The sequence below is a fragment of the Haemaphysalis longicornis genome, unplaced genomic scaffold (genome assembly GCF_048455015.1).
Source record: "Haemaphysalis longicornis isolate Haplotype H1 unplaced genomic scaffold, Haemaphysalis longicornis Haplotype H1 scaffold_409, whole genome shotgun sequence".
NCBI lineage: Eukaryota > Metazoa > Arthropoda > Arachnida > Ixodida > Ixodidae > Haemaphysalis > Haemaphysalis longicornis.
The window spans coordinates 64399-77859 of NW_027526364.1; the positions used below are offsets into that span (position 1 = coordinate 64399).

Here is a 13461-nt window from a genome sequence, read left to right on the forward strand (position 1 = left end):
AATCGTGGAAAGTACGTAAAAAAATTAGGAAAGAAGATTCGGCAGAGAAGGAGAGCCAGTGAGCGGTAAGGCAGAGGATACAGGCGCAGACACGTTTTTAAGAGCAGCCCGCCATCTTGAATTAGCGGCTAGCACGGTAGACGGCGTGATTCAAAGTTGAATGAATGTACAGCGCGGCAAAGATCCCCGCGGCAAAAACCCAGTACTGTCGCCCCGAATGATAATATTAGATGAACAGTGATTTGGTGGGCCAATTCATTAAAAGGGTTTTCCTGGTATCTTTTTTGTATGGAGGTGAACCGTCGGCAGAAGAGGAGAAAATGTTCTATAGTCTCTAATTCATTGCAAAATACACAAAGGGGTGAAGGGGCCAGATCACAGCGGTGCAAATAATAATTTGCTCGAAGCCGCGTTAAAAGACGTGGTTCGTGAAGCATAGATGGGCTATCACCGTCGGCAGGCACGCATGTGTGTTCTGCTCCTTTCATTTACCGCAGGTGCAGCTACACGGCGCTCCTATGTGATTCGGCCTAAGGCCCCTGACCTTAATTCGGCCATAACGCCCGTACTCCTATTACTTCTGACGGCGCCTGTACGTGGCGTTACAAGTTACGCAGAGTTAGTGGTCACGTGACTTTTTTCGCTCTTGGACTCCTTCGCCCTTGCCGAAAACTGCCTGCCGTAGTGTTCCGCCCTGCGGTCTCTCGTGTTCTGATGAGCTTAATCTGGCTGTGTACTCCAAAAGAAATAACTGTTCTCTCGGAAGTTGCTCAGCATTTTGTTGCTGCTATTCCAGCTTGCGATTCATTTGAAGCGGGCCGTGACATCTAAGGAGAAATGTACAGTAAAATGTATGCCCAGTGATTTTGAGCGATGGCTAAAATATATAGAATGACAGCATTTTAAATGAATTTTCGCGTAGAAGTGGCTGTCAAGTGTGCCATGCCAATCGCGCAAATTCATTGCAGCACTAATGATACTTCCTCAGAGCCATGCGCAATAACTGCATGCTTCCAATTATGATAGACATTTGCGCGTGTATGCTTCATAATTTCAAAAAGAAAAAAAATCAAATGGTTCTACTGTTGAAGCTAACCAAAAATTCTGGATAAATTAGAAAGTTTTGTATTCAGATTTGAATTGCATGTTGCTTGGTTATATTGTGTTAGCATTTAGAATGTTTCGGTTTTTCTTCATTAGGCTGCTTGGTTTTATTAATAGCTTTTTAGCAAGAGATTTCCTGCTCCTCCTTACAGTTGTTCATTTTGTAAAGACATAAGCATGTGCCCCATGCACGATGCATGTGCTCAGCCATCTCACAAGCATCAGCTGCTTAAGTGGGCTGGGAAATTATATGTACTGTTCCTGTAAATGAAGATTCTTATTACTAATATCCGCTCGTACAGCCGGCTGTGAGGTAGGTTGGTGCGCCAAGACAGCACATGAAAGAAAACAGCGTGTTTACGGAGTCACGAAACGTTTTCGTCCGCGGCCGTACAACCGAATGCACTGAAGAGGCAAGGTTCTCGCACAAGGGTAAAAACAAACGCAAGCGAAAAGAAGAAACTTGTAGAGCAGACACGCAACAACTACACGCCGCAACTTAGCTCAGCGGACCGGCGCACGCCGTCAACGCTAGTCCCTCCAACTCGCGACCAGAGCGCCCACCCACCCGGGAAGGCGCAGTCGCCGCAGTTCTGAAATAAACGTTGCACGACACGACCGCGCCGAAAAGCACCGCCAGGCGCCGCCTCAAATGGTCCACAAAATAATGCTGAGCATTATCCTTTGGTCTGGTCCACAGAATAAAGCCAAACACTATCCTGTGGTCTGGTCCACAGAATAGGCATTGCGAAAACAAATTGTCCGTTAATGGGACTGACCTCTTCAGCTTCAGCTTTCATTAAAGGTTTTCTCTCTCTCTCTCTGTCACCGTGGAATTTGTAGATATACCAGAACACAGTTAACTCGACCGCGTCTCATTTGCGCATTTACCTGTTACCGAAATAACAAGCCGAATGTGGTACGTCCAGCTTGACACCCCAATGCACACAATCATTTCCACATCACTGCATTAGCTGCATCACAGCGCGGCATATCCTCGCTTAGTGAACTCCTTTGCTGCATGTTGTTGCTGACGGCAACGTGACTTGTATACTTGTAGGATATGGGGGCGCACAACTAGTGGTGTCACACTTCGTCCTCGATTCTTTAGGAAAAAGATCGGTGTCGTCGTGTTATCGCCATTTCACCGGCGAGGGCTCAAGGTGACGGCTTCATTCGTGAGCTGGTTCAAAGAAGCAGACAACACGACGCCGAGGGACACTTCGACGGTACACTTCAACATATCACGCCGGTATCATCTACGTTGAAAGAAACCAACTCGGGCGCAGAACAAATTCCCAGGGCAAAATGACGCAATAACCGCAATAACAATAAAAAACGGCGAAGCAACCGTAGCGCTCACACATGATACATTTGGCAGTCGCCTCCACATGCTTTGGCTGAAGCCTTGGGTGAAACTAAAAGAAGTGACGGCTACGTTGACAGAAACTCGGTCATCAAACAAACGCCAAAGCGAACCCACCACTGCAGAAGGGCGCACTTGCGCAATGGTGATAAAAAAAATCACGCCATATCCACGGAATGAATGATGATAAGTGGGGCGAAGCTCGAGAGGGGGAGATCATCGGTAACAGTAACTCTCCCGTGAAAGTTCGCCCATTACATCATTAAGAAAGACGTAAGACTGTGTGCGTACATTGTACAAATCAACTTTTATTTTCGGAGTCAATGCTCCCAGGCCCAGACCTGGTGAAAGACCTCGCGCCATCGAGGACTACCCCGCACCTCCACCACAATTTGTCACGTAGGATGGGACACAACGGTAAAGAAAGAACTTTTATTTAGGGCGAACTTGTGCCCGAACAAGACGAGAGGAAACGAGCAAAGGTCCTTGCGTCTCGTTCGATCTCCGAGAACTACTGCCTGCGTTCGTGGCGTGATCTCTTGCGTGATCTCCCCCTCGCAGTGCACGTGCGCTCGCGCCTCCGTTGGCGAACACAGACAAGCTCGCGCTCCCGGTGCCGAGTTTGCGCTGCCGGTTGCAGCCGGTTCTTGCGCGTGCAACGCGGCCCTTTTGGCGACATCTCCGAAAGCATGCGGCGGTCACGTACCACGAGACACAAGGGATGGACAGACCCATGGCTTTAGGAGCTTCGCCCCTAAAACACCTTACCGAAGTGCATAGCTTCTTGATACTATGCGCAGTGCATTCGTGAAAAAGTAAAAACAACAACAAAAACCCCACAACCTCGGAAGTGACGAAAATGTCTATCACGTGACTTTTGGCGGTGACGTCACGTTCTCTATCAGTTGATGGCCGGTAAGAGCATCCCTCCGCGTTGCGGGGAAAAGGACAAAACTCCCCAGCCCCATCAGAACGCCGTACGGCGCCCTCCTCTCCGGAAGAGAGCGCGCAGCTTTTGTCGCGTTGTTCGCGGTTGAGTTGAGAGGGAACATTTATGGGCGATTTTTCATCACGCGTAGTTTCGGTGAAAGTGAACGGATTTTCATAATTCTTGCGGGAGGAGATTGCTGGGACAATAGACTTTACCTCAAAATAAATTTAAAATAGTCGATGGTAAGTGTGACAGGGTCCCTTTAAAGGGGCCCTGAAAGGCGTTTTGAGCACACTAAATTGACTAGCGCAATCGTTAGATTGGGTCGTCAACATCATCTGTGCCAAGTATTACTCTTTTACGCGCAGCGGAAAGCTCACACTTTTGTTGCAAAGTTTGTCGCTTTTTTCTCATCCTTTCCTTCGTGTTTTTGGACGCCGCCATCTTCACATGTCTACATCATCGATTCCCAGATGTTCGTCATGAGCTAGACATCCTGCTATTGGGCGGCTTCTTCACGCACTTCCGGCAAAGAGATGGGTCGTCTGCTCAGCGTCGGCTCGCCGGCTGATCTGCCAGCGGAGTGCCGGAGTGCTTGGACATTTTACGACAAACGAAACAAGTGTAAACAAACGCTTAACCGTTTGTATTGAATAAAACAGGGCCATAACACGACATGAATATTCTCCTACTTGAGTACGTTCCATAAAGAAAGCGTTGAAGCCCCGTGGCACTTCTTTCTTGCAATCGCAGAGAACGCCCTGAGCCGAATGCCCGGGTTTGACGCATACATTTTATTCAACTTCCAAACAATCCAGAGATGCGTTTCGAACGAACACAACGACACAACATGCGTTGCAAGTCCGAACCGCGATTGACAGACGATTGGTTTGCCTTCTTGCCCCTCGTAAATTCGGCACTCACCTCGCGCGCGGTTTGCGGGGACGAACAGCAAGTCACTTAACTCTGGCGCACAAACCGAGATGGCTTTTAGCCACGCACACTGCACATACCCCATGCGAGGTTGAGTCGTACGCCGCTTGAGAAAGATAATCCAGACCATGGGAAGCACTATCCACTCGCAGAAGCACAACGTCGCATTTCATCGCGAAACTAAGGCGTCCACAACACACACACCATCGCCTCCTGTAATGCCAAACGCATCTCGCACTTCCAAATAGGAGTGAGTAGTATGCCTGCAGTGCCCATATGCCGCGAGGTGGGGCCCCAAGCTGAACCGGGATCACGCAACCGTAACTGACTTGTAGAGCGGTTTGTGCCTTGTTGCCAGGGCAACCGATGTTTAATATTGTCAAAGAATTGGTGCTCGCTCCAGCGCTAGAAAGCTCAGAGCTGTGGTGGAGCATGTTTTGCCAACGTTGCCGCTCTCCACCACGCGTCGCCCCAAGCTGAACTGGCGTTTTGTGCACGGGTTCTGCATCGGTTTAAAATGTCTTTTTCACATGCCGCCGGCAGGAATTACCACCGCCGCAAAATAAGACCCGGCACCAGCGGGGCCACATCTGATACGGCGCTTTTTGGATAAACAGTGCGCTGTGCATCCAAGGGAGCGAACGCAGGATCCTCCCCGTGCGGCTGCGAGTTCGCCGCCGATAATAAGTCGCGTGCCGCCGATAGTAAAGTTCTGCAGCAAGGTACACCGCGAAAGGGCAAGGCCAGGCCGCCGCACACATGGGGCCAGATTTTTCGTTCGCTTTTCCAGCCTTGAGCGGAGCGCGAGATTCATGGTGTCAACAAAGCTTGCCCGTAGCAGACGGCTGTGTGAGCAGCGCAATAGCGGAAGTACGTCACCGCCGGGGAGCGCAGCATCATGGGAGGGAAGGCTCGCTCGCCGTCAACAGCGGAGAGTAAGTTGAAAGGAGGAGGAAACGCGGCGCGACGATAATGCGCGGTTTTTGATTTCCGATTTCTCAGCTAATACTCATCGCTTCAACAATATTCTTGCGGGAGGAGATTGCTAATACATTGCTTTATTTGGTTACATGTACATCCACGCATCGGCGGAAGGTATTTCAGGACCCCTTTAATAAGCAATGTAGCATCCCGCGAGCAAACAAAGAGCAGCCACCAAGCCTTTGCCGGTACAATTGAGGAGAACATTGCGCTTCACACATAAAACAAATAGCAGCCACCAAGTCTTTGCCGGTACAATTCAGGAGAAGATTGCGCTTCACACATATTCATATCGGATAACGCAGACATAGTCAGATGGCTGCAAATGCCGCTGACTAACAAATTCAGACCTGGACGAATATCCCCACCATAGCAAAGGACGCATGTAATCTTGTCATTATAATGTCAGGGTTTCAAGACGGCCAGCACTCGTGTAAAAACTAATGCGCCATGCCTATAGAAATTTTTGCTGACGTGAGCCCACTTCACGTTTTTGTTTTTCTTATTTCTTTTACTGCTTTGCTCTCCTTTGCCTATTTTGGAACACGCTTCTTTCATGCACCTTGCTGAAGGCATCAATGTTGTTTGTGGCCAAGAATCAAGTAAACGAATAAAATAAATGGTACGGGAGAACTGTGCCCATTGGCCATGTGGTCGTGGCATGAAAAGGTGTAGCGCCTGCCATCAGAATAGCGGTGACAGCAAATCTGCAGGCATTTGAGCGGAAAACAACTACGGCTTATAAACATCCAGCACTAGGTCTGCCTCCAGAAAGACCAAGACGCGCCACTTGCCTCGGTCCAGTTTCCCGCTTCCCAGTAGGCGCACTCGGCCTCGGAGCTGCACTCGCGCCGCCGCTCCGGCTTCGGTCCGACGGAGCTAAGGCAGTCCGAGTCGTCGGCCAGCATGGTGCCCCCTTCTGTCTCGTAATGGCAGAAGACGAGCCGAAACTGGATGCCGTTGCCGCACGTCTTGGAGCACTTCTCCCACTCACCCACGTACCAGCTGGGAGCAAAAGCCAGGGAAGCGGGAAACGGCTTGTTGCAAGCCACTGCCACCCACAGCTACCAGAGGCGCTCCCATTGCGAAGTTACAACACAAAGTTTCGCCGAGCGGTCATTTGGGAAAATTGGTGAATGCTTGCGAGGCTGGAAAGCATTAATCTCGTGCGAAAAATAGAAATACGAGGTGATTCACAATGCACTAGAGCAACGGCGTAGCCATGGGGGGTGCTTTAGTGTCAGAACACTCCTGGAAATTTTCGGAGCTGTGCATTCCCCCCTTCTATCAGCGTTTTTTTTACCCGTGATATTTGCGCGCTGCATCCACTTATTAATTAAAATGGAAAAACGAAAATAGCGTAAGAAAATGAAGATAAGATATTGTTAGGGCGCGTGAGATCATTCCCTGCATTTATGTGTTCACAGAAGGCATATGACATCCGCTGAAAAATATTTCTGGCAACGCCACTAGACGTAATAATGGTGCCAGCACTGTAGAACCCTGACCAGGCTCCCAAGTGGTGTAGTATGTATTGCAAGTCACGAAGCCTCCCCGGGGAAAAAAAAGAAGTGACAGAAATATCGCTGAAATGAGGACCGCTGAGTGGAAATGAGGTTCAATACATCCTCAGAGAAGTTCTACAGTGTTGGTGTGTAAAAAAAAGACTGCGTGTGAGAGTGTTTATTTCTGCGTTCTTGCGTTTGAGGCCAAGATATTGGGAGATCTATCGGCCTGCTCCTTTTTTTCTTTGTCTTATTGGTTGCGGAAACTCTGAGGAACACACACACATTGAACCTCAATTATTACACCATATCATCACTACATTCATCCCAATATAACATGACATCGATAAACAAATATTGCTGCAATCGTTGATGCACCCAACACATCTGCTCCTCATACACTGGCGAAAATGACCAAAACAAAACAGCGAACTAAATCAAACAAGTCTGTTAAAATCACTTTACCAGGAGTGACATGACTGTGATTCTTCAACCTACTTGACAAATTTTCAGTACTCTTCGAGCTGTACATCCAAATAAGTGGGGCTTCTCTGCCATCTACTGTCATTTCTAGATGACTGCAAAGTCCTGTTACGGTGTCACTAAATCAAAAACTGGGCCGAGAAACAAACAAAAAAAGGAGCAAATGTGGAAGAGACCAGCTTCGAACTCACGAAGCAGGGCATGGCTCTGGGTTGCAGACTTTGGTGGCCTGCGGCTTGATGGTGGGGTTGCAGAGGTCGTCGGACACCCTTTCAGAGGTGACTGCGTTCGAGCAGTACACCAGGCGGCTCTGCATGCCTGGAAGGATAGGGTGACGCCAGGAAGCTCCAAACCGTGAAGCGACCCCAGCGAATACAGCTGACACCCGATCATTTCGGACTAAAGAGAGGGCAATGCACAAAATACCGCACCCAGTGTCAAGGTGTCCCATTGCGTACTAGTATGCTGCCCAATCACAGCAGTTTTAGTTATCTGACAGGCTACTCGTGCCGCATGAAGTACCATCTGGCAATCAGAGCAGCCGTGCCCCTTACTTTGTATGCTTTACATTCAGGCCCGATTACAGCCCCAAAAAGAGCTACTACATACGGCAACTTATATGCCCGCCAAAGCTTGGCAATCGTGAAATGATCTCAAAGTCATGTGGTTTTATTGCCCATTTGATAACCGTTATTATAAGCAGCGCGAGAGCGTCGGTGTCTGTGGCACGCACTGGCCAACTCAGAAGCTCCCCTGTTGAGGCTACAGACAAAACGGATGCACATATTATCTGGCCTAGTCTTAGCGGCCCACATGAACGACCATCCAGCATTTCAAATAAGGTGGGGTTTTCCGGTGATTCATCTTGGTCTCCAAAAGCATGGGCTGTTAGGCTAGTACTGTAGTTATTTCCACCTTTTGCCAAAGGGAGAAACTTTGAAAGGCGCTCCAAAATGAGTCAAGTGGAGAAACACAAACACCAGGGTTTGGAAAGCTGCCTTTGGAAGCAGACCAGCTCATTTCATCCAGCCAGTCCCTCATGCTGCTCCATCTCACGTTTTTTTGTCACACAAGAAGAGGGGATGGGGAAAAAACTGTCACTTAGCTTTTTTTCATCCGATTGCCAGGTTTCTTTTTACCGAGACTTCTACCGAATTACCCACATCAAGCCCTCCCCACGTCGTACAAGGCAGTCCCTTTCTTTTACAAAAAAAGAACAATGACCTCTTGTTCTTCTGCACCTTTTCCTCCAGCACTCCGGTACCAGGTGCCAATGCAAATTAAATACCGCCAGCAGGCCCATGCCACTAGCTCCACCCCAAGTCCTCCCTGGGATGTCTACAACGTGGATCAGACTCGACTCAAACCAGCTCCCCAGCGGCTCTCACCTCCTCCACAGGTCTGCGAGCACTCTCCAAAGTCGCCGAAGTTCCAGCTGTAGGTTCCCGGCTGCGGCTGGCTCACACCAACAGGAACCGAGTACTCGTACGTTATCCCCAGGTTCTTCTCTTGGTACAGCAGCTGAGCAGCCACGTGACACGATAAAAGAACAGACAGACAGCTTTCGTGAATTTTTGGGGCACAGTAAAGCATCTTCGGAATGAAGAAAAAGGGACAAACACTTGCCACCTCCCTGCCACAAAGGACGAACAAAGAAATCAAATTTTTGTATTCTTTCAAGATCATAAGATAAAAAATCAGAAGAGGAATAAATCTGATTGTGCCATTCTGGCGCAATCAGATAGGCATTGGCTTCGTAACCTGGGTTGAATTGTGACTAAAGGAAGAGTCTTTTCTTGATGTGCCTTTGTGGAAACACATTGTGAAAGTTGGCTTTCCTGCAGTGCATTTTGAGGCCACGTTGCCATCAGTGAGGTATAGAAAGCTTCGCTTTAGAATGGCGGTGGCCTTTAACGGCAGAGTCGTACAGCTTCCTTGGGGGGAAGATGGGTCACGACAGTGCCAGTGATTTTGTTGGCACGAAAGGAGAACTCAACGTAGTTATGCATTCAACATTCTCGTCTGCTCTTTTGCTGTGCTCTCATGAATGGTACTACGATAAATTCAATCGGCAACTAGGAGGCCTATCTAGAGACAGGAGAACCAAGGTGCAAACTCTGGCTACACTGCATCACAAGGTCACCCTTTCTTTATGGATTGTGGCTGTATGATCGCACGCCAATACCAGAAACCACCAGTCTGCACTATTACGAGCCCCAGAGATGCCTCTGGAGCTGTAAGCCACAACAGTACATGCATTAACCAGGTAGTTGTCAATGCAACAGCAAATTTCTCCGTAATACAATCCAAAAGAACTTGTACAAATTGCCTTTTCATGCTTACCACTTATCCCTTTATGCATGCACGCATGTGTCTGTGCCATGAAACTGCAGAATAAAAATACCTAAGCCTACTCCCCAGACTAAAACTAGTACCAGGATCACGAAGCAACACTATTCGCGCCCTATAAGCCAGACAAATGAAACGATTACAAGGCAAGCCAAAAGAAGGCAGGATTGGTTGCGAATAGCAGGGAAAACAACACACCACAATGAGGATAGTTTCTGTGGTAGGTCCCAGGGCAACCAAACTCTCTGGAGCGTTGGCGCCATGGGCGCCGTGGTTCCGCCTCTCGTAGTGGAACACGGTGCCCGCGAACCTGATGCTTCGCGGAAACTCAATGCGCCAGTTGCCGTTGAGGTAGTAGTAGCCCGTTTTGTTGCGCACAGCTGCAGAGTAGAGGGAGAGAAAGACCATTTACAGAGCAGATTAAGTGCACAGAAAACGTATAGAAGTCCAAGGTGCAGCCTGTACTTTATATATGTAGGCAAACATGCACACAGGTTGCATCAATCAGCCTCTCAAAAAAAATTCCTCATATTCAGCCTCACCGCTTGGAGGGTATCTACGCTGCTCAGACAAATGCTCTTAACTGTGACGTGAGACAACAACTTAGGTATTCCCCATCTTCAGTGACTCATGGGAAAATTGTCCTGACAGTACGTCCTGCCAAATGATTCCACTGGACAGATATTTTCACAAGCCCCTGCTAAGCCAGCACTCTGTGCACAGGCTGTTTTTGAGATGCGCCTCCAAGCAAAACCATATCAAACCGTTGTTCGAAGAGAAAATCAACTAGAAAATAAGTCATGCCATGCAAATATTGGTGGCTCTGTGGAACATACAAGAAGGCAGTAAAACCTTTGTTGTGATTTGCAGTTGGTGAAATGTCAGTGTAATGGGCTCGAAGCAAAAAACTGCCAACACCTAATTTGTTGCTCTATTTTGTGGTAATAAATATTTATATTAAAAATGCTTGTTCAATAAGTCACCAAATTAGCATGCTCCAAGGGTTATGAAGATCGTCTTGCAGCTCCTTTTATTAGTATTTTATGATTTTCCCCAGCAAGTTGACGATTTATTGAAATAAATAGAGTCCATTACAAAGAATGGCCCATACTAAGAGAACTGGTGAAAAAAATGAGTTTGCGTGTTATGTAATGCTAACTTTCAAGGAATATACAAATACTGAAAAGCTTGAAAACAGAATCTTCGCAGCTACCATAGCTCTAGTACGCAATTCTGATTAAAGATACTAGCATGTTAGCTTTTAGTCCCCACCTGTCACTTAGTGAGTTATATGGATGAGCCATACATTTGAAGAAGAGAACGTTGTGTTGTTCTAGGACAAACAGAGAATTCTCAATGTTTTGGTTAATTTGTAATATGAAATAAGACGCCTCAAAGGAGACTCACCGAGGTAGTTGTTGGTAGGGAACTTCTCTTCGATCCTGATGTTGGTGGCCCCCGTTGGAATAAGCAGGATGTCATTGTAGCCTGCACCACAAAACGCAATGTTTACAAAAAGTTTCATTGATAAAGGTGGAAAGCACTTAACAGGAAGGGGTGAACAGAAAAGAAAAGAATTGGGCCCCTGATACTGTACAGGCTATACTGCTCACCAAAGAAAGCGGTAAAAACACAATTTTGACTCGCGTTAGTTCTACCGCAACTAGCTACGAATGTTTGGCCGAACACACCAAAAGACATTGCAAAAGTTCTGCTAAGATTGGTTCTGTCACTGTCACTTTTAAATTCTTTTGTAATGAAAACAGCCCACTACCAAGCAACATGCAGAACATCACATCCTTTCCGTAACCTCCTTCAATGCACAATTTGTATCACAGAACAGTATTTGTCAAGGTAGAGCAAATGAACAACCTGTAAAACCATTAGACCCTCTTGAAAACAGCTGTCGAATACAAGTGGCGTCCATGCGTAATGGTTCGTGTCTTCTCCGCCCTACGTCACTGCAGCAGCAAATCCCTTGCTGCCAGTGATGGCAGCCATCATGGGTTGGTTATACCCATCACAGTTGCCCGCATTATCGTTGAATCTAGTATGCCCTTGCTTTCCCTTCTAGATTGGTGCAGGCTTTGCCCTCCGAGCCAAGGAATGGTCAACTGTCCTTACCCACCAGATTGCAGTAAGAAGCCTGTAAGTCATATATGTCAGAAACTGCCCCTGCCCCCACGTCAAATGACTGGACGCCCTGTGCGCTGCTGTGAGCTCGTTTAGGCACATCGTCATCAGAAGCCACAAAACGGCACTGATATGGTGCGGCATATACACCACCGGGCTATGCCACCCATGCATAGACTTCACCTTTTTGGGAGAGTGCTATCGTCTGAGCATGTTGATTGATTGATTGATTGATTGATTGATTGATTGATTGATTGATTGATTGATTGATTGATTGATTGATTGATTGATTGATTGATTGATTGATTGATTGATTGATTGATTGATTGATTGATTGATTGATTGATTGATTGATTGTAGTGTTTAAAACGCTGAGGCAATGCAGGCGATGAGGCGCGCCGTAGTGGAGGGCTCCGGATTGCTTTTGACCCCTGGGTATCTTTAACGTGCGCCGAAATCTCGTGCACACGGGCGTCTTTGCTTTTCGCCTCCATAAGAAAAGTGGCCGCCGCAGCCGGTAATCGAACCCGCGCCCTCGCGCTCATCAGTCTGAGCATGTCGAACTGGTGTAGTTTCGGATCAAAAATAGCCGGAATATTGCCAACCTCACCATGGCTTTCACTAACATTTTTGCAACAAACAACGTCCTCATTCTGCCCACACTACGACGTGCGAGAAACACCTGCTCTGTGAATGTACCTCATTTGGTGTCCAAAGGGTGCCCCTGACAGTGTCTTTGGGACTGCTGCTTTCCATGGACATTCAACTGAAGGACTTTTCAGCTCCGTGGCATGTCCGAAATGTGCTTTACAGGCTAAGAAAGCTCTGATCATGTACCTGCCACACACAGGTCTAGATCAGTCTCTGTAAATGGCTGAACGCCTCTGTGTGCATCAGTTTCTTCAGCCTTATCCCCACCATCTTTATCACATCATCAATCTCGCAGAAAGTTAGGCATTTTAGCTCGGCTAACATCGCCACACTTCGTTAAAAATTGTTGTGTCTCTCTGTTTGAGCCAAGTGGGTACAGCGACATGATGAACTCACCGACTTCCAGGTTGTCAAGATCGAAGACACCCTCGAATGTACTGCAGCTGGTACCATACCCGCGACACTTTCGGCACTTGTCTTCAACCGCGTCCGAGCCCAGCATTTTGTCGCAGCCAACGGGCTGGGGGTGTGAGAGAAATAAGAGGGCAGGGAAAGTTCAGTGATAATTTTTGCTGTGAAAGAACCAGCAAGAACATTGAAGGATAAGGTGGGTGGTGGGCACAATTTACACAAACAAAACTACACACGCACCCTCCTCACGTCACTGAACCTCAGGCACTGAAGAGGGGCCAGCACTCATTTCAGACAAAAGACAGAAGAATACATGCGTCGTACCATGCAAGCTCCGTTGATGCACACGTCGAGGCTGCCATCGTCATGACACCGGGTGCCGTCAATGGTCTTGGGTGAGTGCGTATAGAACCGCTCGCCAATTGGTCTGCAGTTCAGCTCGCACGGATTGACAGCTGCGCTTTGGAGAGAAGTAAGAGTTTGGAAAAGCCCTCCCCGATGTCATCACTTGGGTGATTAACGGTCGGAACCAGCAAGGAGCCCGCTCTGTGGGGTGGTGGAGAACCCTGAACGAATTAGGCTAAACCCGATTATACGAGTTCCCTCTCCACACG

The 13461-nt window shown here is 47.9% G+C and overlaps 1 protein-coding gene across 3 annotated transcripts in view; it reads right to left on the bottom strand.

Annotated features, from left to right (window-relative positions):
- Positions 1-13461, bottom strand: part of LOC144137571 (papilin-like) — a 113722-nt gene that overhangs the window by 56614 nt on the left and 43647 nt on the right. For all 3 annotated transcript variants that reach the window (XM_077669495.1, XM_077669494.1, XM_077669496.1), the window contains exons 6-12: positions 13172-13302; positions 12833-12956; positions 11060-11140; positions 9851-10032; positions 8692-8824; positions 7495-7621; positions 6110-6320 (exon numbers count right to left, since the gene is read on the bottom strand). In XM_077669495.1, coding sequence (XP_077525621.1) covers positions 6110-6320; positions 7495-7621; positions 8692-8824; positions 9851-10032; positions 11060-11140; positions 12833-12956; positions 13172-13302 — 989 coding nt within the window. The remainder of the gene's footprint in view (positions 1-6109; positions 6321-7494; positions 7622-8691; positions 8825-9850; positions 10033-11059; positions 11141-12832; positions 12957-13171; positions 13303-13461) is intronic.